General features: G+C 36.0%; 1 protein-coding gene across 4 annotated transcripts in view; it reads right to left on the reverse strand.

Annotated features, from left to right (window-relative positions):
• The window catches only part of VTI1A (vesicle transport through interaction with t-SNAREs 1A), a 271,732-nt gene that overhangs the window by 98,662 nt on the left and 148,166 nt on the right, over positions 1-24,904 (reverse strand). For 2 of the 4 annotated variants that reach the window (XM_082764720.1, XM_082764721.1), the window contains 2 exons: positions 10,878-10,948; positions 6,189-6,261 (listed from right to left, as the gene is read on the reverse strand). In XM_082764720.1, coding sequence (XP_082620846.1) covers positions 6,196-6,261; positions 10,878-10,948 — 137 coding nt within the window. In that variant the 3' untranslated portion in view covers positions 6,189-6,195. The remainder of the gene's footprint in view (positions 1-6,188; positions 6,262-10,877; positions 10,949-24,904) is intronic. The other 2 variants (XM_082764718.1, XM_082764719.1) reach the window with 1 other exon arrangement.

The following is a 24,904-nucleotide window of genomic DNA, read 5'->3' on the forward strand; positions in this document are numbered from 1 at the left end:
GTCTCAGTCAATGAAGGACATATCCTTCTAAGACTTTGCCTAGGTATAAGGAGATTAAAGCACAGACTTTATTTTATCCTATTCACTGAAGTTATTAAAATGTGAAGATCAATCATTATGCTCCTTTTCTTTTTCAAGGTCTAAAGTAAACTTAATTCTGTAACACTTAGGCTGTTGGAACTGAAGGTTTGCAAAGGATAAGATGGCATTAAACTAATTGTAGCTACATGTTTGCAATGTTGAAGTTGGTCCTGTTCTACAGCCATTCAGTACAGGGCTTGGAATTCTCCAGGTATACTGCTTGCCACAGTTATAGTGGTTATGGAACAGCTTAAAGGACTGCTGCATTTTCTATGGTGCATGAACTGAAAGTATTTCTAACACTGAATGAAAATAGAGTTTGATTTTTCAAAAACATTTTGGAAACAACATAGAATTTTATCCAAGAAAGATGATCAAGATTAAGAAATTGACTCTTGGTTATTAAACACAAAACATGCATCTTACTTATATATGAACATGTCCTATCTACACTGAGAACAAGGAACCCACAGTGTCCCATACTATTATAAAATTCTTGCTGTTGAGACCTAGAGGTACATTTCACGCATTTTGGTCGGACTACTAATAGTGAAGAATGCTTACCCCCGGGAATTTTACTGACATTACATTTACATTTTCCAGATGTTTTGTCCATCACTTCAGCAAGGAAACAAGGTTTCTTTTTAAAGTTAGAGACAAAGCGAAAAATGACCAGGTACTAATTAATGTCAAGATTTACTCTGGAATAACAAGCTGTATGTTCCTTATCCAAAGACTATCTTATGATTAACAGTACCATAAAGCTTAACATTTTCCTCCTGAAAATATTTAACACTTCTTAACTGATAAAAAAAAAAAAAAAAACAACAACAAACTACAAACATGTATAATAATATAATAACTATATAAAATGGTTAAAAGTCAGGAAAATAAAAAAAATAAATAAAAAATGTCCTTTCACTGACAGTAAGCACTACCATACCCTATGTATATTTTATGGTTCCCATCTAACAATAGAAATATTATGGACAGTGTTGCTCTGTAATAGGCCTTGAGCAAGAAGCACTGTAAAAGCAGTGTTGCCCCAAGAGATGACACAGAATTGTTCTGCTACTCCCTCCCTCCTTATTCAGTGTCCCTTAAGTTAAGAGAATTGCTTCTCTGGTTTAAGTTAACCATATGCTTAAATATTTTCCTGAATCAAGGTCTAAATTACTGAAGTAAACAGCTGCAGCTGTAAATATTTAACATGGAGCAGACATGTTGCAAAAGGATTTACCATTCAATCATTTTTCAGTATAGAAATACATCTTGAAGTAAAAATAGAAATACATTTATGTACCAAAGAGCTGCTGAAACAATTTCTACTCAAACTTCTTTTGGCTTGGGACCAAATATGCAAAGTTCCGCTGGAAAGAGGAATTTCTTTATTAGCATGAAAACAAGGCAGATCCAACTGCATGTTAAACTTCGCTCACTATTCAACAATCATGGCCTGGTATGACTGATATGACTGATATTGCAATAAGCTTTAGTTCAGAAGAAAATCTTTTTGTTATGGACTTCTGGGGACGGAAACAGAGATCAGTAGTGAAATATGGAAAAAGACAGTGATAACACTCAGTATTGGTTTCAATTTGTCTTAACAAGATGACGACTTTCTCTGCTGATTTTCTTCTGTGTATGGGAATGGGGGCTTCCTAGTCAAGAAAGAAGGCAGAAGAGACCATAACTAACTTTTCATGTCTCCAGGAGTGTGAGAAAGCAAATAAAATCTCTTGTGCACCAATTGCTGAATGGCCATGCCACCAAGTCAATGGCAGAGCACCCCACACTCTGTTTAAAAAATTTCCTCTGAAGGTCAGTTCTAGAACACTTATGTTTTGAATATGATGCTTTATACTTAGGACCAGAGGCAATGGACAAAAGCTGGATGATGTGAAATTTCCATTTGCTTCCTGGAAAAAGTGCTTATTTCAACTACTGCTTGACGAGACTTCCAATAGAGGTTTTGGTATCTCCAATCTTAGATGTGTTCAACACTTGACAAGTCCCTGAGCAGTCTGCTCTATGGTTAGACTTTTTTTGAACAGGAGGTTGGACTAGATGACCCCTAGAGGTCTCTTCCAAATTGTCGTATGATTGTATGAAATGCTGAATGATAACTGTGGGGTCTGGACTTCCTTGGAGTTCAAAAGTACATAGTTTGACTAGAAATAATGCAAGAAGATAAAATACCTGTAAAGAATAGTGAAGGAGCTTGACTACAAATAGTTTGGAGGGGGAAGCATTCCATGTTTTTGATTGTGGTCACATTGGTTATGCACATGTTGGCAAGCCATCTCATTTATCACCTGAGAGTTGAACACGTATTGTTTCTTTTTCACCAGCTGAAATTTTCTCTGTCCTATCTGAAATATATATATATTTAAAGTCCCTTTTATAAGAGCAAAGGTATTCACAAGTTTCTCAAAGAATTGTTGATAACTCAGAAGTTATCTTCTGAGATGATCTGAAATTTGAAGATCAAAAGAGAATTTTGGGCATAAAAAAATCCTGTTGAGCCAGGCAGAATCAAATATTGTTGTGGAGGGAAGTAAATATTTTTCTAAAATATTTGTCTGGGAGGTACATAGAATTTACCTGCTAATGTGATAAAGATTCAAATATACTGAAATTTTTATCTGGTTACTTCTAGGTTTGTTTGTTTCCCACTGAAATTGGGCTGAGTGTGTTTTGGAGACTGTCCAAATTCTTCTCCTAAAAGCTCTTCTAGGCTATTGGCTTAGGATATGGAGAAACAACTGAAGATCTGTCACAACATATTCTTCTCTGCTTCTTTCTGACACTCTAATTTTTCTAGCACTCCCTAATTCACATCAGGGTAGAGGCCAAAGGATAGATGTCTGAGATGGCAACATTGCAGAGGACCACAGAGGATGCCTTTCCTTCTGTTAAAATCTATTACATACAAATTCTATAACTGAAACGACACTGAGCTTCTGTTACAGTCTCAGTGCTTTAAAGAGTAGTCATAAAATGTCAGGATGTCCAGAGCTCTAGATACACATAAAAGAAAATGATTAATGTTTTGACATTATCAACATGGTGATATCCTAGTAACGAAGTGCCTGCCGTAAGTGTAACATTCTAGTTTAGAGGCATCTCAGTAGGCTTATTTACAGATAAGGAAAAAGAATATTACAAGTATTTCAAAGCAAGAATATTTTGAAAGATTTGTTACAAAAAAACCTCTTTATCCATATACACAAAATACTGAGATAAAGTCCAGTACATAAACCTGGCTACTTTAAGTTGCTAAAGGAGCAAGCTGGAATAGGAAGATCTGTCCCTATTCTATCACTGATTTCTTTATTGACCTATGGCATCTAGCAAAACTTATTCCCGCTTTCATTCCTCACCTACATAACTTTTTATGCACAAATGCAATGCCAGGGAATTTCAATTGTACAAAGGGAGTATTTTATCCCTCATTAAGAACGCCACCTATTTAAATATCTAATCACTTGTTTGGCCATCTCAGAAGAGATGCTGCTTTACCTTTCCCAGAGGGTAAAAATAGAAGCAGTTTGGCATTAATTAAATGCACAGAGTATTAGTCTGGCACACAACTTCAAGCATATCATAAAATACATATTGTAGGAGCAGCAGCTAAGGTGAGCAATGTTCAGCTTAACATTACCTTTTCTGTATGATAATGATGTGAAGAATAGTCCTCAAGCATTTTTCTTCATTGGTTCCAATAATTAAGTGAAACATTGTGTAGTACTTACTGAAGTATGCAGAATTAGGACACAACTGCCAATCCGTGTTAATTATTTTTTACATTGTATTTATCTAATTTGTGCTGATTTTGTGGGTTTCATATGTTATGACTATCCGTGTGACTAAACAACATTGGGATGATTCTGAGTCTGGGATAATGCTAGATTTCTAGTCAATAGTCATAGAGCAAATTAATTTTACCACGGACCTATTCAGTGTTTTTACAAAACATCCTGAAAATCTTCTACGGCAAGTTACATATATGCTGAGTCATTTCTTTTGACAAATTCACCTGAATTCACCTGAACTGAGCCTAAACCCTAACCTGCCTTTCATCCAGATGGGTGAACCAACTCAGTATTTTTGTTAAATAAAAAGGAAATCCCATGCTTTCTTGACACACAAAACCATGCCATTCTTGTGTTCCAATTGCATAACCCTTTTGTCTGAAAACATGAACCCAAGTATATTTCAGAGAGATCACATTTTTCATTTGGCTTATGGAACAGTTATAAACTAGGACTCCTAACTGTGATTCCCAAACACAAAACAAAGTCAAAGGTTACAGCATATGTTTTTGTTCCAGCTTCTCCAAATTACTTGCAAATGTATTCAAACACAATATGAGGAGATACTTTATTTTATTGAAAATAACAGACTACAGGGTGCTGCAAAAAAGGCTGAGGTATCTCAAGCATAAACATGGAAAGAATACATTGGTTCAGAAACCCATAAATCCTTATTTGAATCTGCCAACCTGAAAGCCAAGTAAACCCCGAAAAAACTATTTTTCCTAAATGCTATGTCTGATTAAGCCATACTATTAAATGACAGCTGAACTTTAACATTAATATGATATTATTTAAATAACTGCATGATTTTTTCTTACACTAAAATGATGAATGATTTTTGGACAGCTCAATTGACATAAAGCAAGAAACCCCTTTAATGAGATTTGACAAAATGGAGACATATGCAGAATATTCGTTACAGCTCATGTCGCAGGGTCCTTCCTGGGGAGACTTGGGTTTGGTTGTGTCTTTTCTTTCTTTCTTTCCTTTTTTTTTTTTTTTTTTTTTTTGTGTGTGTGTGTGTGTGTGTGTGTGTGTTTTATTTAGATTGTCTACAAGCACTGAAGCATCCCTTTCAATTGCCACTTTCTTTCTCCATGGATTTTAAATTTAGCTCATGTCATTTACATATTACTCTTAATCAGAGAATTTTATATGTTACAGTTTGGAGTTGGAATTGTAAGAAATCTGTGAAATGAAGGCATCAGGTTTGGTCAATTTAACCTTTGTCGACTGAGTATAAAAGGTACTAACAAAGCCATTTTTCCAAGGAGACTTATGAAAAGATAAAGCTTGTGCTATAGAACAAGTTATATTCTCATTTTGCTGTTTTTCAAGGCAAGTGATAAATCAAAAATTCTCCTAAAGCTTACTTTTTTGTTTGTTTTTTAAAAAAGCTAGTTGTGTTAAGCAAACATGCCATGTAAAAGCCCACGGGAAATGTAATTTCATACTGCACTCTTCTGAGGATGCTATATGTTCCTTGGAAAAATGTGTTTTCATAGCACCCAACATCACCTATTAGAGAGATGCTTTTCTTTTTCAGGAAGCTGAATAAAAGTACAGAAACATGGATATCACATAGAAGCTTGTGTTGCTTCACTGGGTAAAGAACACATATCCAGAGATGCCACAAACTCAAAAAAAAAAATTGTCTGGGAAGCTACTGATATAACTTAAGGTGGGTAATAATCAGTGGATACCTCCCTCACTTCAAACCCACATAGATTTTTAGCATGTTGTAAATTTTCCCTTTCTGTATCATCTCACTTTAATCCCAGTGACAATTTGCACACCATTGAAAACATGGAAGAAACATGCTAAAATCACAGCATTTTACAGTGTCTGCCCAATCTATTCAGACAAAACTGATCATTTGCTCTCTGTTAGCAAATTTATGCTGCCCCAAAAGATTTACAAACTTTCTCACATAAAATCTAATAGGTAAAAAACCCTGAAAACACCTGAGAATAAGGAATGCAGGAAACCATCATCAAAAATCTTAATTTTAGAACAGACCAAAAAAGCCCCAAATACAAAGAAACAAAGATGAGAAGTGAGTGAACAAGGGGTAATCCCTCAGGCTACAGAAAATTCTTTCCATAGCTGTGATAAAGCCTTCTATCTAACCCTGCCTGCTTCATTATCAGAATTCATTTGAAGAAATTCTACATAGCAACCTGTGTAAAAAAGTCAAGTAAGTCAGCAAAATGCAGAGGCTGAACTAGAACTAAAAGTAAAGGCACAGAGGGAAAGAGGGAAAAAAAGAAAGAGTGGAAGTGTCCCTACCTTGGCCTTACCTTCGCAACATCCCTGTCAAAATCCTGGAGCTCTTCCCCAGGTTTGCATCTGTTTCTCTAAGCTGGGGAGAAAAGAGTCCCATTAAAATCAAATGTCACATGTACTCAATTCTGTACAAATAATAGCTATTTCTATTGTTGTTTGATTCAATCAACTTCAGTTTCAGTCTGCAACAAACTCACACGTGAGAAAGCCACCGAAGCTCTGAAATTTGAAAATGTTTTGTCTGGTCTTCACTTTCACAAACATGAAACCAGTGGAAGATAAGACACTGAGGCAACAAAGATGAATCAGGATAAAGAGCAAAAGCTTTACAAACAACAGGTTGAAGGTAGATGCTCTATAGATCAATATCTGTAATTCCCATTGATGTGTGTATGTGTATTGGTTATGCATATGAGTGAATGCATCTCGGGACGAAGGGACAGCCATGTGCTGTGTTCCTGATGTTTTATGAAAAGAAAAACAAACATATTTCTTTCACTGTTTTTCAAAGACACCAGTTTAAAGAAAAAGCAGTAATACAGAACAGTGTCATTTTACTGATTCTGCATAAAAGAAATATGCCCATACTGCCCTTTAAAGACAAAACCTGTTGTGACCTTACAGCAGCCATCAGTGGAATGGATGTCCAAATACTTTATGTACAATGTGTAAATGACAATAGTATGTGTATAGTATGCACAAAGTGCACATCTGTATAATATATATTTTTGCATGTAAAGATCACACACTGGAAACAGTGTTTTTAGTAGTTTAATAGGACGCAGGAAAACTACATTGACAGCTTAACTTGATTAGCTGACTTGTTCTACAGTTCAAAAATCTTGCAAAATAGGTAAAACTACAACCAAATGAAAAGTGAAATGGGGGATAATAAAAGAAAGGTTATGGAGAAAGTGAAATTCATATTAAAAATATTTTTTTTCTATTTTTCTTTAAAAGGTATTAAATTCTTTGTTCTATTGTTGTGTTAGTATCTCACAAAAGGCACTCTAGAAATAATGTCTCCTATTACATCTTTTGCTACAGATAGCTAAAGAAGAGACATCTTTGGACTTTCTAGAGATCTCTAAATAAGTATAAATATCAAAATATACTATAAAGGATAGTGTAACAGTTGTCAATTACAGAATAGCAGGGACCACTATTTTTAAACACAGCTGTGTATACATACATAAAACATTCTTCTGCTTACGAAAGGTGAATATTTACCTCTTCATTATCAAATCAGATTGAAATGATTATCTGACTCATTGACTTCTTACTAAAGAAACTTTGTTGTACAAGACATGTATCCTGTGTTATAAATTCACTGAAACAGCAACATTGCCAAGAAAAGAGGCAGTCTTTCAATAACAAATCACCTTCACCATAACAAGCCACTGTTTTTATCTTGAATATATGCATAGCAGCAATATTAAAACCAGTTGCTGTTTTGGAGCCTAATATTGTAAATAGTTGCTACCAGATGTAATGCTTATTACTGAAATCAGTAGTTGCAATCAATGACACATAACCTTTATGTATAAATTTCCGTCTTGTTCTTACAAAAGGTATTAAGGAAATACCATGTAGAAGATGGGACTAGGTACACCAACCAAGACAGCTCTTAGTAATATCATATTCAGTGAGAAGGCTTGCACTGACTCTGAGAGCTCTGTAATTATGCAGCATGATGGAACAAAGATGAGCATTATATTTCAGGGAGGTCATCCCCTCATTTTTTTCTTGATTCATCTAGACAATTCAAGCTCCAGAAAAGCAGTTTAGCCCAGTTTGACACAAGTAACAGAAGAAAAAATGTCATAATAATTTTTAAAGGCTCATTAAAAAGCCAGGTTCTTACCCATGCTAGAAGGGAATCTAAAGCACAAATGTATGCTTTACATTGGTCTTTTATTATTCATAAAGATGCATTTAACACTTGGGGCTTCTCCTCCCTTTTCACAGAAAAGTAGCTCTCTCCTTTTTACCATTAGATGTTTGATCCTAACTTTCTTGTCTTGCTGCAGGATTCTACCTAGCAGCTAGAATCAGTACTGATAGTCAGGAAGGGGAAGTTGAGCCACAGAGGTTTGACAAAGTCCTCTAAGCAAGATGACCTCATACCTTTATGGCAATAAAATAATAAAAACACACACACACACAAAATAAGCAAAAGAAACGTTAAAAAGAAACAAACACATACACACATAGTTGGAAGATCTCTAGCTGCATTCCAAGAGAACATTAAAAAAAGCCTTCTCTTTTTGCATTGGCAGGGAAAAACAAAGCAAAACAAAACAACAACCCAATCCAAAATGTTTTCTTTTTTTTTTTTTCAAACTGTAAGTTTGTTTTTATTTAAAACTGAAATATCTGATGGTAGCTCTTCCATCATTTAACTAATACCATTGCACTTCAGAAGCCAAAGAATTGGTGACATGCAAAACTGTTAAATGGCATATAATAGCACTTCCTTGCTGTAGTGAAAATGTTTTGAAAGCTGCTTTAATATTAGCAATGGCAAATCTGCATGGTATTTAAGAATGCTTTTTAAAATAATAAGGAGAATAATAATGAGAAAAGAAGGAAGATGAGGAAGATGCTGATGTTGATATCTTGTCTGCCTTACACACGTTTTAATTCAAGGCTTTCCTAAAAAAGTATTGCATCTTTTAGAGTCCTTTATAGTACAGTTAACCTCCCTGGCTCCTGTAGCAGAGCTTTTATCCCTTCTTTTTGGTTTAAAAAATAAGAGATAGTTTAGGGAATTCCTTTTTCATGGATGTTATACATGTACGTTGCACTGCACATCATCTTAATATATTCCAAATAATACTACTTATGTCTTGCATTTTTCTTCATTCAAGCATTTTACTATTCTGACAGGAAAGCACATACATAAACTTAACCAAACTATAGAGACACTACCTCATTTACGTTTTGCTCAAGAGAAAATATTTCTAATTTTCACAAGATTAAACTGCTAAGAACTGGCCATCATACTCAAGATGACATTTGACGTTCAGAAGACAAGTTTGTTCCCAGGCTGGTAAGACAATATCTGCATTTAGTGTAAATATTTGCTAAATATCTGTATTTAGTGTAAAGCTATTATGCATTGATAGAACACCCTCTGTCCTCTCCAAAAGGATACTCTTTTAACCAAGGAGATTAAAAAACCTACACAAAATGGAAAACTTGCGAAGTTGTCCAATATCATCCTTAACTTTACATTTGAGTATATAGACAGGTGCACTTTTAAGAAATCTCGAGACAAAATATTTAAATAGCGTACAATAAAATTTTGGAATTTAAGATCTTCCATTTATGACAAGATCTTTTGCAGAATTGTTATTGGATGTTCTTTCCTAGAATACTCTTATATTTAATCTCATGCTTTACAGCTTTCAGGTTTTTCCATCAATGAAATTTGGTTTTCATGCAGAATGTAAAATTTGTGCTACAAACGACGTGTATAAGGAGTCATCAGAACCATGCCTCCTCTTTCTCTAGCATTCACAAGTATTTTTAGGATCAGCACAGAGATACACATTATTCAGCTCCATTGCCCAGGTTCTGTTTGTCCACACAGAAACAAAAAAGCATCTCAGACTTAGCAGTCACAAGGGATGTGAGGAGTGAAGGGAAAACAAGACACAAAGTTGCCTGAACAACACTTGGTACATGCTCACAATCCTTATATCTAATGATTTAGTTATACTTAATGTTTTAAAGTAGCTAATGCCCAGGACTTCAAGAAGCAACTGGTATTACTGACAGAAAATGCCTCATTAAAGTGGTCATATGGGGCTTTACCAATCAGAGCTATCCAGGTAACGAAACTCCCTGGGACATATCAAGGAGTTTCCTTAAGTGGCATTTGTCAGCTAAAGGCCTGTAAGATGCCTTGGCTTTGGCAACACTGGATGCTCAAGAAAGTGTCTGATCAATGTGTCATAGACAGAAAGTCACAGATTCAGTCACTCCGTGTTCTGGGTGAGTCAGCAGAGCTGGTGAGATCTTCCTGAAACTGTGAGCAGAAATCAGAACCAAAGGGTCAAATCTCTAGACTGAAGTTTAGAGAAGTTGCAAGAGTTGGATGGGCATCTTCATTAAACTATAGAGGCAACATAAGCCAAACAGGACATAGATACCTTTTGACTGTAGTGACAGAGCAGCAGTGTAGGGAACCCCAACACAGAAAGAAATGTTGGTTTTACCCATACAACACTGGGAACATTGAGAAAAGGTGGCAACTACTGCATACATCCTCAGAAGTCAATTCTTAGCATCTGCAGTGAAAAAGAGCAGCTGTTGATCAATTATTAGAAGCTAAATCATGATACTGAACTTTGTTTCAGAGAGTACAAGAGGTGATTGCAATGGACACTATAAAAAAAAGTCTTTCAAAGGACAAAAAGCAGATCTGACTGTGGTGATGGTGACACAAAGCTTGCTTGCGACGGTGGGTTTTGGTGGCTTCAGTGTGACTCCCTGTGGGAGAGATTTGCAGGACTGGGCCCATATAATACACTTTTTAAGTGCTTTGCTTCAGATGGTGATTACATCTCATGATAGCAGCTGATTTATATAAAACTAACCAGTATGCTGGATTATTTTTGCATGCACAGTGAACTTGCCCAAAGCAAATAAAATCCATGACCAGCAATTACTTATTATCAAACTTACCCTTTCCCGAGCACGCTGGATCTTCTCTCTGTCATGGCTGAGGTTTTCCAGCATCTCCTGTCCAATCTGCTCTGCATTAAAAAATCAAAATGTAAATCATGAAAAATATACCTTGTGACTGTAAGGCCTCAAAATGCCAGGTTAGATTGTAACAAAGTTATTTCAAGAACAACAGCATTAATACATATGATGGCTTAATCAGTCCTAACTGCTAAGAGGAAGGTATCATTATACTAAATTTTTAACTTTTCCAAGCAACATAAAACTGCAGAAGCACCAACCAAACCAGAAGCTATCCCCCTGCAATCTGCCAAGGTTTTGGAGGCCCTGGAAACCAATGCTGATTTTGGTCAACAAACCAAAGGCAAGACTTTCAAACTTGCTCTAAGTGATGGGTGTTCATACTTCCCACGCACTCTTTACGCCCATTCCTTGCCTTAGCAAGGAAGTCAGGAAGCTTTCACTAAAAACACCAGCAATACTTACACATCTAAGGATACTGGAAAAAAAAAAATTAGAATATATTTCTTGTGCTTCCCAGCTTTTACCATCGATGCTTAAATAAAAGCCATTTTGGGCTACACCCAAACCAGCTACTGGTGTCTATTTTGCTTCATCTGATACTATTTCTGGCAAAACTGGAGATACACAGTGATACATCTCCTGATGTTTTTAACAGCAGACACATACATTAATCTTTTGGCATCTCTGTTTGTTTACTCATGGGTTATTTGCTTCCGCAGCTCCTGTTGAACCAAAGGTTGCAAAATTATAGCGGAGAAAGGAATCCAAGCCTCAAGATACGGTACAAAGACAAATCAAGATGCCAAAACTTTACTCTTCAAACAGCTTCAGTCAAACGCTCCTCTTTGACTGAAATAATAGCAGCAAATATAGAGAAGAGATTTTAATCTTCAAAGCTCTATAGAAACATTAAGAAACCCTCCCTGTATTTCCCTGAAGGAGAAAAATAAGTTAAATCATTCCCATTTTACAGGTGGGGAAGCAGACACAAGTAGCTGAAGCAGCTGTAACTTGCCTCAGGACACATTGCAAGTGTGAGACAACCAGGCATTTCTGCACACATTCATTTAGGCAACTTAGCTAGGCTGCTAGCTAAGTAAAACTATAAAAACATTTCATTTTATTTTTATAAACAACAGAAATCATATTGTTCTGGTGAATGAGTTGGACTTAATATGTCACTATGTGAGATGTACAGAAATGAATTGGTAAAATATATATATATATGTTAGTAGAGAGAACATGACTTTATTTTTATTTATTTATTTATTTTTTTAAACATACAGTCCATTTTGGAGTCAATCCAAATTAGAATCACCTCAAACTTTTAAAATGTGGGACAGGCATTTTTTTTTCCTTTTTTTTTATTTTCTAAATGTATTTAACAGAAGGTACACACTGTTAGACAAAGTCTACAGAAATTCATTACATATATATTTCTCTATCTGTTGCCAAGTTCAGTATAAGGAAGATAAATATTTCCTCAGATATCTGACCACAAATTGACATCCTCATTATGCTATCTTGTCCCTCTTGGCTTGCTGCTCTTCACTTTTAGCTGTATATACAATGCCTCCCAAAGGTGAAATGTGGTAAGATATGTGGTTATTGAGTTAAAAAAGCTGTAAGGTGCAGTACAATCATACAAATGGTAGACTAAGAAAGTGATTCAAGAGGCTTTGCCTATGTTTGTATGTCAAAGGACTTACTGGAGGAAGCTATACTAAGCTTATTCTTCATCAAAGCACTTAAAATACTGGCATACAAAAATAGATACATGGATTCAGTGTAATCTGGGAGAGAAAAAAACAAAGCAAAATACCTTAAAATAAAGAGAAAAAAAAAAAAAAGCTAACCAGGTAGTAGCATAAGGTGGAATGATAACAAATATATATTGCTAAAAATTATTCATACGTTTGCATAGACATAAAGGAGTGCAAGGAACAGATTTTCCTTCAAAGGAATAACTTTAAAATAAAGGGCTAAAATGGCTTGATGTTTCCCAAACAAAGCTCAAAAATATCTTTATAGGAAACATCTCTATTTTCTTTACACCAATTTTAAGCAAGTTACTGTGTTTTTTTTTTTTTTTTCATCTTCTTCCTGTCACTGGCAAGTTCACACTCTTAGCTTTTTATAATGATTGAGTTTATTTTCCAACCATCAATGTGACAGCAGCATCAACTGTAAGTGAGGGTAAAACACCATCACTTTGACGAATATTGTATTTTCCTCTCATTGTCGATGACTGAAGACATCAATAAATAAGGAAGGAGAGCATGTCAGCCAGAATATCACAGAATGAATTGTTGATATGACACTTAGGGATTAAACCTTCAGCCATGAAGTTCAACCTAGCAGAGGGGTCTGAGAACTAAGATAGTTGCGTTTCTTCCCAGCAGCCTCTATAGATAAATAATTGGACGGATCATCAATTTTACAGGAGCAGCTTTACTCTACATGCACTTTAGCTGATGATCTTTGGCCTTTTTTGGGCTAAAATAACAACATAAGTTGAACAAAGAGACATAACGGAGGTAACATAATCTCACAATAAGTTCGCAAACATAAATTGACACCTTTATCCACACATTCTTTTCATATCCTTGTTCTACTCTCAGAAAAATCACTGATGACAACGAAACCCGATTTTTAGCTGGAAGGTCAAGACAGTCAAACAAAAATATTAATAAATAAAGAAAATACAGACTCATAAATGATACGAAGACATGTCTCCTCACTTGGTTTGCAACTGAAGGTGCTTGAGATTAGAGAAAAAAAGCAACATTAGCCCACAGTACAGCTAATTACAAGCTTGATCATGTTGCTATCTCCTTGCAATCATTTTTTCAAGTTTCCCCAGGACTCTGATGTTTTCCTGACACTTAAAAACTTCATCTGTGTGGTAGATTCATGCTTTTAGTGCAACAATGTTGTACAGATCTTTCCAGACTAGTTACAATGCAAATCATTGATGATGCTACTCCAGTAATGCGAAAAGGCCATGTTTCTAAGATGTTCTGTAGTGCAGATGTATGAAGACTGAAACACAAACTGAAGGATGCTGCATGTTGCTAGTAACTGTGTTATTTCCATAGAATCTTAACAACATTAATTATTTTGTGCTGCACCTTCTACCTGTAATTCCCAAGATGATAAAATTATATTCTAAAACTGAAGCTAAACTATAAAAAACAGAATGGTGAATGCAGTTACATCTTTATTATCTACTTACTTACAGAGAGCAGGAATGTTGGATATAGCAGTTATCTCTGTCTTAAAGAATGTTGTGATGAAAAGAAAAAAAAAAAAAAAGGCCTGAAGAAGTACTTAACTTCATTAACAAGCTTCAGCTTTAAAGGGTGAATACAGCTGCAAATACACTGGACCTTAAGGTTGTTTGAATAGGGTATGGGAAATCAGCTTCTATGGGGCTGGACACCTTGGTAATAACACTATGTTGTGGGTCATACGCAAATGGTGCCTGGCTTCATGAGAGGCTGTTGCATAAAAATATGTAATATGAAGATTTCCCCAACTGAAAAACATAACAAAACAAAACAAAAGCAACAAACAAATGCAAACCCAACTTCTCTCTTCATCTCTGGAAAAACCAGCACATGGCTTTCAACTTTTATGCTGATATACACCCAAAAGACAACTACTTCTAGTGATGCTTTGCAATCTTGAATGTGCCCTTACCTTGTTTATAAGTACAAATCATAATTATTTAATACATGTTCCACAAAGCTTGATTTCTAATACTTACTTACATGTATATCAAGTATACAGAGTAAGTTGTGCTTGACTAGTTTTTCCTTTTACTTTATTTTTTTTTTCTTTAGTCATTTATGTATTTATTTACTTTATCAGCTAAACTGATTTTGAAAGAGCTTTTTCTAATCACTCAAGTCAGTAATTCTTTTTTTCTTAAGAATGAGTAATATATTTACTCAAGAGACAGGAATGACATGGAATGAACCTCTCCAGACATTTGAATAAATAAACGTGTATTTTTATGAATTTTGAAGACAGAGTCTGCATTTTTCTTCTCATATGAAAAATAAAACAGCCCAACTTGGTTTATATAGCACTTTGCTTCTCAAAATGTACCTTGTATATCTGTACGTATTTACATAACAAGAAAGAAAATGTTTCATAAGAGGTGGCAGATATCCTGGTATGGTTTAAAAACATTTAGAAGGCTTAAAAACAACCAAATCATGTAGAGGATGCCTGAAAGTATGATTTGCCCAATCCTGTCATATGCATGCATGCATACAATCCTGTCACAATGCATGCTTGTGAGTTACGTAATAAGAGGTGGGAAATGACAAATTAATTCATACTGCGAAAAAGAGAAGATCAAGTTAAAAAATCAAGATGGCTGCTCAACAGAATGAGGAAATAAAATCAGAAAAATAAACCAAACCAAACCAAAATACTCCACTGTGTGTTGTGAGAGAAGGAATCAATCAGAACAGAGAACACTTCCACTCTGAGATTCCCAGGCTTACCTAGTGAATAAAAGCACTTGGGGAATGCACTTTTCTGCTGTCTTTGCATAGAGATACTGTATGCTGTGAAGACGTACCAAAAATTATGGAATATTCTTAGAGAACTACACAAATACAGATAGAAACTCGGAAAAAATACTAAATACTTTTATTTATTTTTTTTTTCAAAACATTGCCACTGTGTTTTGGACAAAGTAAAGATTAGTCTACAATTTTAGTAGACTTGAACAATAAGTCATCAGTGACAGTTTCTGGGAAAAAATATACTAGAAGGTGTTAAATACTAGCTGTTCAGAGGTGGCAGCAAGTAAATTTACAAAGTTGGAAAATATATGTTGTAGGAGTCAGAAGAATTCAGGGTTGAGTCAAATGCTTTATGCTTATGACAGGAGAAAGTCAATAAAGAAAGTGATGACACATCTTTATGTGTAGGGACACAGGTAAAAGTCCTATAAATTTACGAGCTCGCAGTTGATATATATTATGCTGAACAGCCAATATAATTAGAGACAGGGGGATTTAGATCATTAAAATTATTATATGACAAATATGGGTTAATACAGATAAGTGAAGGATGATATAATGGCCATAAGCCAATGGAGAGACTATTTAAAGAACATGAACAGAGAAGTGAAATGTGAGAGCTGTTGTTCAAATGCCTCAAGAATCTGCAACAGAGAAGTTAATCTGCATGTTGTTAAGTAGTCACTTAGCACAATAAACTAAAAATTAGCTACATGTTGTAGAGACTGGTTGGCTTCTGCAGAAATAATTGCTGTATGTTAGGGAGAGTACTGACAGTCAATAGTGCATACTGAGGACATCTAGTACTTCCAGGGCTTTCAGAAGTTCAGTTACAAGTGGGGATAAAAGAAGATGCGTGGTCTTATGATGAAAGCAAAAACCACCTAAAAATACCTCCCAATTCCTCCGAAGTCCAAGATGTCTACCAAAGTTAAAATACAAACATTTTTCAAATGAAAAAGGATCCTATAAGCTATAATGGATGTTCATAAAATTATTTTCATTGGCCAACAGCAAAAGGGGTCTGTCAATCCTGAGGTCTGACCAGGGGACCTGGAAAGAAAAACATCCAGAACATCTGAACAGAATTCAGACGCTGTGCTTTGTTCAAAATAAGGAAGAAAAGGGAAGAAAAGATATTTGAGGAAGATGCCACACGCCTTTAAGAACAAACTGAGAGCATTTCATAACCAACACCTCTTATGGTCTAGGCCTACTCTGTCTTTCCTCAGGAAAAAAAAAAAAAAAAAAAAAAAGAAAAGAAAAAAAGCAGATGAATGAGAAGAAAATAGGAAAAAGAAAGATGATATGTGACAGACCTAGTAACTTCACCTCTAGTAGCCTTTTCCTTTCTAAGGTTTCATACCTTTTCTGAAATCCTAACTTACATCAATTTGATGGTATGAAACTACTCATTTTTCACTAACTGATATTTTTCTGTCTACTCCCATCACCCATCTATCTGAGCTCCCTTACTAACATCCTCACAGCAACATTCACAGGAGGTGGCAGACTTTGATTCTCCTGAGTGCTTGTCTATATTGAAGTCCAGTCATTGTTCTAGCCATGCACTAGCTTGGCGATGCTCATTTGCTCCAAATTCCTCCCTTTGCATTTCTTTTTCTCTTCTTCTTTCAGAAAAGTTCTAAGGCAAAATAAATCCTTGCTTAGTGCCTCAAGATTAGTAAGCAACTTGCTACTCCCATTTCAATCACTTATGTATGGCAGCCCTCAGCATCTCCTTTTCCTTCTACTTTAAGTGCTGTCAGGATGGGAGAAGTCCCTGCTTGCTCTTAACTGTGGTGCAGGGAATGGATGTTGCTTCATTACAGCACTGCCAATCTTGAATTTTTCTGAAAACAATTTTGCAGTGGAGAATATTAGCAATACTGATTGCATCTAAATCAAGTTGCATTAACATACCCTCAAAAACTTGGTCTGCAAACCATCACTTAATTAAACCTATGACTCCAAACAGCAACAAGATGACACAACAGGGATCTTTGGTTCATCTAACTAAGGCTGGATTCATAGTCATAATTTAATAAAAAATGCTCAAAGTAGTGTAAATAATTACTTTGGACCCTGCAGTATTCATTATTTCAAAGACTTAAAACATGTAGGCAGAGACTTGGCAACTTAGACTCTTGAATTCAGCAGCTCGAGGCCTTGAAAATCATAAGGTTGGCCCTACCTCTATTGCTGATTTACTCTAAATGCAATTAATGCACTTCAAGAGACAGAGTTTAGCACCAAATAGATGAGACTGACTATTAGCCAACCAACCAACAGAAAACAAAGTCACATTAGGCTATCAAAAGAGAAGAAACCAATTTAAATTTTGAAATATAATTTGAAGTGTGGAGCAAAAGATTTTTTCAAACATTTCACTATACAAAGATTCAGCATATAACATTTAAACAGTGCGAAGACATAGAAAAAAGTCCACTAATTATATTTGTAAGCACTGAAACTTTTTTTTTCTTCATGACCCACTTATGTAGCTATAAAAAAGTAAGTATAAGGTTCTTGGCAGCATCTCAGTTTCTAGACATTGGAAAATCCATGAGAAGTGTGTTTCCTTCAACTGTTTCAATCTGAGAAATGGCTACCAGAAACAAGAAGCAATGCTAACAAATGAAAACAAAACCAGAGCCAAAAAGAATGACATTTGGGTTTGTTCAATATTCCAATGCACCAAGTTTATCCTGAATACACAGACTGATTAGAAAGTCAGGAAAGCTGGCAACACAAGCAAAAACTCTATGCTTGTTTGATCTTAAATACTTCCAAAGACCTCAAGAGTGTTTTAACCTTTCTTGCACTGTTCAGCAATTCATTTTAAATGTGAATGGAAGTATCTCCTGCTGTATTCGCATTCATATTTAAACAACAAAAAATAGAAAGCAGATAGTGTCCAGACATTAGAAAAATAAAACAAACCTAGAGGTTTATTAATAAATAATGCTTAAAATCACTGACCAAGAAGTGTAAGCATTCTGTGCAAAAATAAAGCATTCTGAAAAAAATAAAAAAGAACAAAATATGTGTGCATATATATATATAAGTTTATATATATGTGTGTGTGTGTATATATATATATATATATATATATATATATATATAAACTTTCTTAAACATTGGAAAGCCCACAAAGCAAGTGAACAGCTCAGCAACCTCGAAGCTGGCTTCAGTGCAACTCATTCTTTGAATACGAATTAGCAATGGGTAATCGCAGCATATTTATGAGGCCTTTTGCCTGGTCCTTTTCTCCAGTGAATGCTGTATTATTCATTGCGTGTGCCCTGACCCCAGTGCGCTCCTGTTCTGACAAATCATACTTGATTAAGACAAATCTTTATTAGTTAGCTAGTCAACTTCCCCATTTATCATTTGCAAATCCCATTCTCCTTTTCGGGTACAGTAGAAGTAACTGAAACCGTTTTTTCTCCAAATAAAATGAAATGTTTGTTATAGACAGTAAGTGCAAACAGAAGCGTAGAAGTCAGTAATAGATGATAAAACAAAGGTTTAACAGGCATAAATTACAAACATGGCAAAACTAACACAATAGCTTATTTTAGATAGGCTGAGGAAACATTAATTAGCTCATCCTTTCAACATGCTTCCTATTTTCCCACCAACTAAATCTTTCAAAATCTAAACACCATAAAAAAGAACTGTATTGCAAAGTAGGAAGCTAAAAGCACTGAGGTTTAAAAAAAATAAAATAGAGATTGCTGAGTACAGTTATTGTTCAAGGTTTCTACCACCTCCCCCCAAATCTTTTAAAAGTCAATCTATAAAAGAGTCAAAATGAATTCAAAATTATTCATGAAGCTTCAGTTGCCTTTGAAAATGTAACATTTCTCCATAGAGGTGGCAATTTGGAGAGGAAGAACCCCTTTCAAAAAAAAATTGGTTTATTCAGTGAGTAATTTACAACTAGAAAACCTTGTGATGCATACCAGTTTTGTCACAATAGTGGTTTTGCTTGCATGGAAGGATCTTCCTCCCATCAGGACTCTGGAGATGTAAAGCAGCTATTTGAAAATGAAGGGCAAAGGAACAGAGGGAAAGGACAGTCTATTGCTCTGGCTGTGGGTCAGCCCTGCCTCAGACTTTTGGTCTGGCATCTGGAGGGACCTTAAAGAAATATTCACGATACCCAATTCCATAGACCTTTCCTAGAGAAACCTCACCTACAAGGCAATGCAGAGAAGCACACTTGGGGAGTGGTGCAGGGCCCCTAGGTTAGGAGCTACAATTAAGGTAAATACCTATTTACTCTCAATGCTGTATAAATAAAATGAACAAAAATATCATCATCCTGAAAACATGAGACTATTATGAGGATAGACCACGTAAGACATTTGAGAAAGAACAGAGACAAAACCTGAACCAGACAGAAATGGAGCACTGTAGCAATGCTGTAGAACTGGTGGTCGTAGCTGGTCTAAGGAGACACCAACAATCACAACTGGAGCAGTAACACCTCTTTATGTAGAAAAATGTGACATTTTGCACACATCTGTATTTTTCTCTGCCGACGAATTTTATTAGTTTGTGTGTTTAATTATACTTTGAGTCCTGTTTTTTATACATAATTTGAACACCTCAGTTAGAGTCTGTGTTCATTTGAAATGTACAGTAATTTAAAAACCTGCATCTACAGGACAAAACATCGATATAGCCATCTCTGTGCTGTTTGCACAACACCCTTCTCATAGCCTCCTGTCTTCCTCCACTTAGATCTGCCCATCATAAGCCATCTCTCCCCTGTTTATATTTTTATTTGTACCCTGCAGGACCAACACAGCTATGGATTCTGCTCCTTTTTCACACATTCCAGTTAAGTGTTTGTTATTTTCATCCGCAATGTTGCCTTCGATTACACACAGAGTAATGCTGAGAAAACCACTACTTAATAAACCCACAGCAAGGGAACAGAGGGAACAATGAAAAGTACCTGATGGTCTGGCAAATCACTGTTATCAGGAGGTATATACGAAGGAAAGAATCCAGACTGATTTTAAAATCCAGGCTGAGTTTGTACAGATATATATATATATAAATCTCTGCTCTTGTACTTGTCAACCAACGATATTTCTTCTGGAAATTGCTGAGATGGAAATAAAGACTTTCCCATAATACATTTTTTTACAGCAATCCTCAGAGAAGAATTATATTTTAGGATCAAGTTAAGCACTTCAGATGGTGTTTAAGAGGTAGACTTACACGGGGCCTTTACTGCATGTAGGCACGATCTGTTTCTAAAGGATCCCTGCAAGAAAGAATTGTTGCAAAAAATGAGTTTTCAGTAAGCGTCTAAGATGGTAAGTGTGATTTCTTCTGATGGAGGAACCCAGCAACACTTTTTTGGCATCTCCACGTTAGACTACTGCTATATGGTTTAATTAGGGGCACACCTGGAGACTGCTAAAAACAAACTGCTCCAGAACAGAGCAGCTTACTGTGTAGGAAAGCGAGTTTTCGCTTGGATATAACCAAAGCAGCTGCTTGCAGTGCTCCAAGTGCAATTCCAGCTACTGGAAATGATCTTTGAGGCCCTTGGTGGTTTGGGTCAGGGCTACCAGAGAGACTGCTTCTCTCTGTTAGGTGTTCCTTGAATTGCCACCAGCAGGGATGCACACTGGAGGTGCCACGAAGAAGCGCTGGCAGCTGAACAGTCTCTGTGAGGATGTCCTAGGTTTGCATCACATCTCCCCTCTCCTCTGGTCTGCCAGCCCTCGGATGTGCTAGCGTGCAGGACATGTGGCCAAAGACATCAGGTGGGCTGCTGTGGGATGTAATTAACAATTTCATAGGACTTGCTGGCAGACCAGCATTAACATTTATTTGTGTGAATGTTCTGTGTGTTGCAGAACAGACGATGTACGTATTTCTTTGCTGTAGCTTCCCCCCCCCCCCCCCCCCGCTCAGAGGACCAACCAGAGCAAAACAGTCTGCGCAGTAGCCCCTAGTCTGGCACAGCAAAGGGACATGTATCTGGATTTTCTGTTGGGCTCAAAGATCAAGAACATAGGGAGGCAAGGTCAGATCTAGGAAAGGGCCTCTGACTGCCAGCTTCTGTATTTAAAATGAATGGCATGCCACCTACGGGCAGGTACAATCCAGCTGGCCAGCCTCACTGGTTTTACATGTCTGTGCCCATGGCCATTTTCACATTTTATTGCTGTTTGGGACACCAGTCTTAGAAAAACAAAAAAATCTGAAATTTCTTGGAGCAGTCTTTAGTGTTGCCAAACAGGGGACTTAAGAGAACAGTTTTGTTACTGGCTCTGCCACTGTCACACCCCAAGGAAATATTTCTGCCTCTCTCCCCATTTCTAAAATGGGTGTGAGGGAATCTACATTGGTAAGACACAATATCAGTCATTAAAAATACTGCACTCCTATGGAAGGCATTAAAATACTGCACTTAGTTTGTTATATATGCATTTTCCTTATAAGTACCAGTTTGAATATCATTTTAATTGAAAAACAAAAAAAAACCAACAACAACAACAAAAAAAAAAAAAAAAAAAAAAAACAACAACACAAAAACAGCATTAGAAATTATTTTCAAAATGAAAACTGAAGTGGCACGCTCTCCTCAACTACAGGATATTTAATCTCATAAAGGTTTTCCAAATTATTTGAGCACCAAAATATAATTATCCCAGGATCTATAGAATTGGTAAATTATTGCAGGATGACATTTTAATGCAAACACCCAGTTTACAAACATAACTTTGCTGGAAATTCTCAAGAAGTGTTAAGCCGATGTCAGTGTCTCAGTAATTTCGCAGTTTAAAAACAGTTAGAAATGTAATGACTACACTGCACTTGATTAAAGCATTTACAGCTCTAATCAAAAACTGACAGCAAGATCAAAGATGTTAACTTAAATCTCTCTTCTAATTATGTTTAAAATGCCACACCTCAGGCCTGTCTCTCCTCTTCTTTTTCAAACCAAATTCTGCTTAAGAAAGATCTAACACTTCTTAACAGTTCATTATCCAATAAAACTATTCAAAGCTTAAAAGCAATCTACACAATTAGTCAGGACCTCAGGGAGTCCACCGGTAGTCTTTATTACAGGGCTTCATATTAAAACACCTTAATTATATTTGTCAAATGGATTTCATTAAAACCCATCGTCACTTTAATTTTCATATTTTGACAGTGCTGGCATAGCATTATTACCACCTGCCAAGCTACGAACTACAACAAAATTATCAAATTCCTTCAAATACTAAGCAGTTTCTTTTTGTACCTGACCAATGATTTCCCTCTTTTTGGTGAATGCACCATAATTAAGAGGAATAATTAAAGTTCCATATTGAAGCAGCACGCGTGCAAGCAAAACATGCAGTTTATTTGCTGCAGGTGCGTAAATAAGAACCTATACGGGTACCTGGTTGCCAGGAGCACAGAATACAAAGGTAGGACACATATACCGAAGTGCTTCTGAATAATAAAGCCAAGACATCAAACAGAATGCACTATTATTTAATCAAATGACAACTATGATGACTTGAAAGCAGAGGACATTTTAACTTCTTCTTATTATACTGTCATTTCGACACAACAGATCTGGGGATTATGACCATATACTGTAACCACAGTTTTATTTTAGATATGATCTACTGAGGTTCCACTTGACTTTAGACAATCAAGCTGAAATATAATTAAAACAAAATTGCCCATCCTGCCTACCCACAGTCAGTACCACTACAAGGGTTTCTGATATTTACAATTTTTTTTATGTGTATTTCCAATGCAGGCTATATCTTTTTTTTTTTTTTTTTTTTTTTTTTTAAATACCCAATGCCACAGCAATTAACAGTTTAGACAATTACGAATAATAGGAAACTAGGTACTAGTGCATCTGTAAATAAATTACTTCCTCTTTTTTGTTATCTGAAATACTGTGTTGAAAACCGAAATAAAACAATTTACCAGTATTGGGCTTATATTTACTGAGCTAAAACAGCCTGATTAACTCCATGTTCTTCAATGAACATGTGTATGAGATGACTTTGGCCCACAACAGATAAAACAATGGCATGCAGATTGCAATGGGAGAAAGAACAGAGAATTTTCATTTCTTTCATATAATCATAGCAAGAAATAAGAAATGAAGTGGTTTCTGCCATATGTCTAACACACTTCACTGCTTTGTACAAAGGTCTCAAGAGTAATGATCTCCGTGTGTTATGAATATTTTAAGACTTATTAAATGTTCCTGGATTATTGTGGGTAAAACTATGGGATTTTAAAGAACTGGTTTAAATGATAATTAAATATTATTCCTACTTAAGGAAAAAATGGTTAATAATTTTTTAATGTAATATCAAGGAGGAAAGCTTCAGACTCCTTCACATCATATTACAAGATTTAGCAAAAGGATTGTTGAAGACATGCTGGGGTTTATTTTATTTTCATTTTATTTCTTTTTATCTTTAGTTGCTTTTGAATTACAAAGAAGTAAAACAGAGCACTTACAAGCAAGGGACTATGAGTTGACCACAGATCACTTCTTTGATTTTATGGCAAGTCACTTATTTCTGGAAGTCAGTATTTCTTTCATGCTATTTACTCTGTGTGTCAAATGGGACTAAATAATGTTTCTACTAGAATTCCAATAAAACACGCAACTTCCCACATACTGCTCTGTTTCTGTTATCAGGATATCTTAGAGTGATATAATCGGAATTTTCAGGTGCCTACCATTCAACTTCAAATTCTTATTCAGCCTTAGGTGCCAGCAGAGATTCCTCTTAGAAACCCACTATCCCAAACCCAGAGACAATGTAGGAATTAAGCAGCATTTTGAAAGCAATCCCACCTCGACCCAGAGCGTTGCTTGGCTTCTAATGAGACAGCAAGAGTCTACTCCTCTGCTTACTGCAAGGACAGATGGATGGACAGAGAAGCTTTCCAGACCACTAGCAAATGTGCAATAAGGATGATTATTTTTTCCATCATTATTGTTTTAATGTGTATGTGGGGAAGGAGGGAGGGATGGCAGGAGAAAAGAAAATGGGTAGGAGAAGCTGGTAGGTAATGAGAGCTCGCATGTGCCTCTGATACAACCGGTCGTGCTTTCCCTCTTAAAATCTCTTCCTTGATTTGCACCCAGGTTCTTGCTCTCCCTGTTTCTGCAAGGCTCTGGTTTTGGTTCCCTTCCTCCCCACAGATCTGCAGTAATTTATGCCTGGAGAATATCATGCACAAACAAACTCAGCTACTACTTAATAAGTGACAGATTTCCCTCTCTGCTACAGTGCCATTTCCTCTCCGATCTATCTCATTGCTTAGCCTTCAATTCAAATTCAGCACAACACAGCAGTTCCTTGTCCTCCCAACACATCCCCACTCCATCTATACTCATTAAATGCAACACGATCATCCTCTTTTTCACCCAGCCTCAACATCTTTTTTAACTCAGTTCTC

This window comes from Aythya marila (genome assembly GCF_965140915.1).
Source record: "Aythya marila genome assembly, chromosome: 7".
Taxonomy (NCBI): Eukaryota; Metazoa; Chordata; class Aves; order Anseriformes; family Anatidae; genus Aythya; species Aythya marila.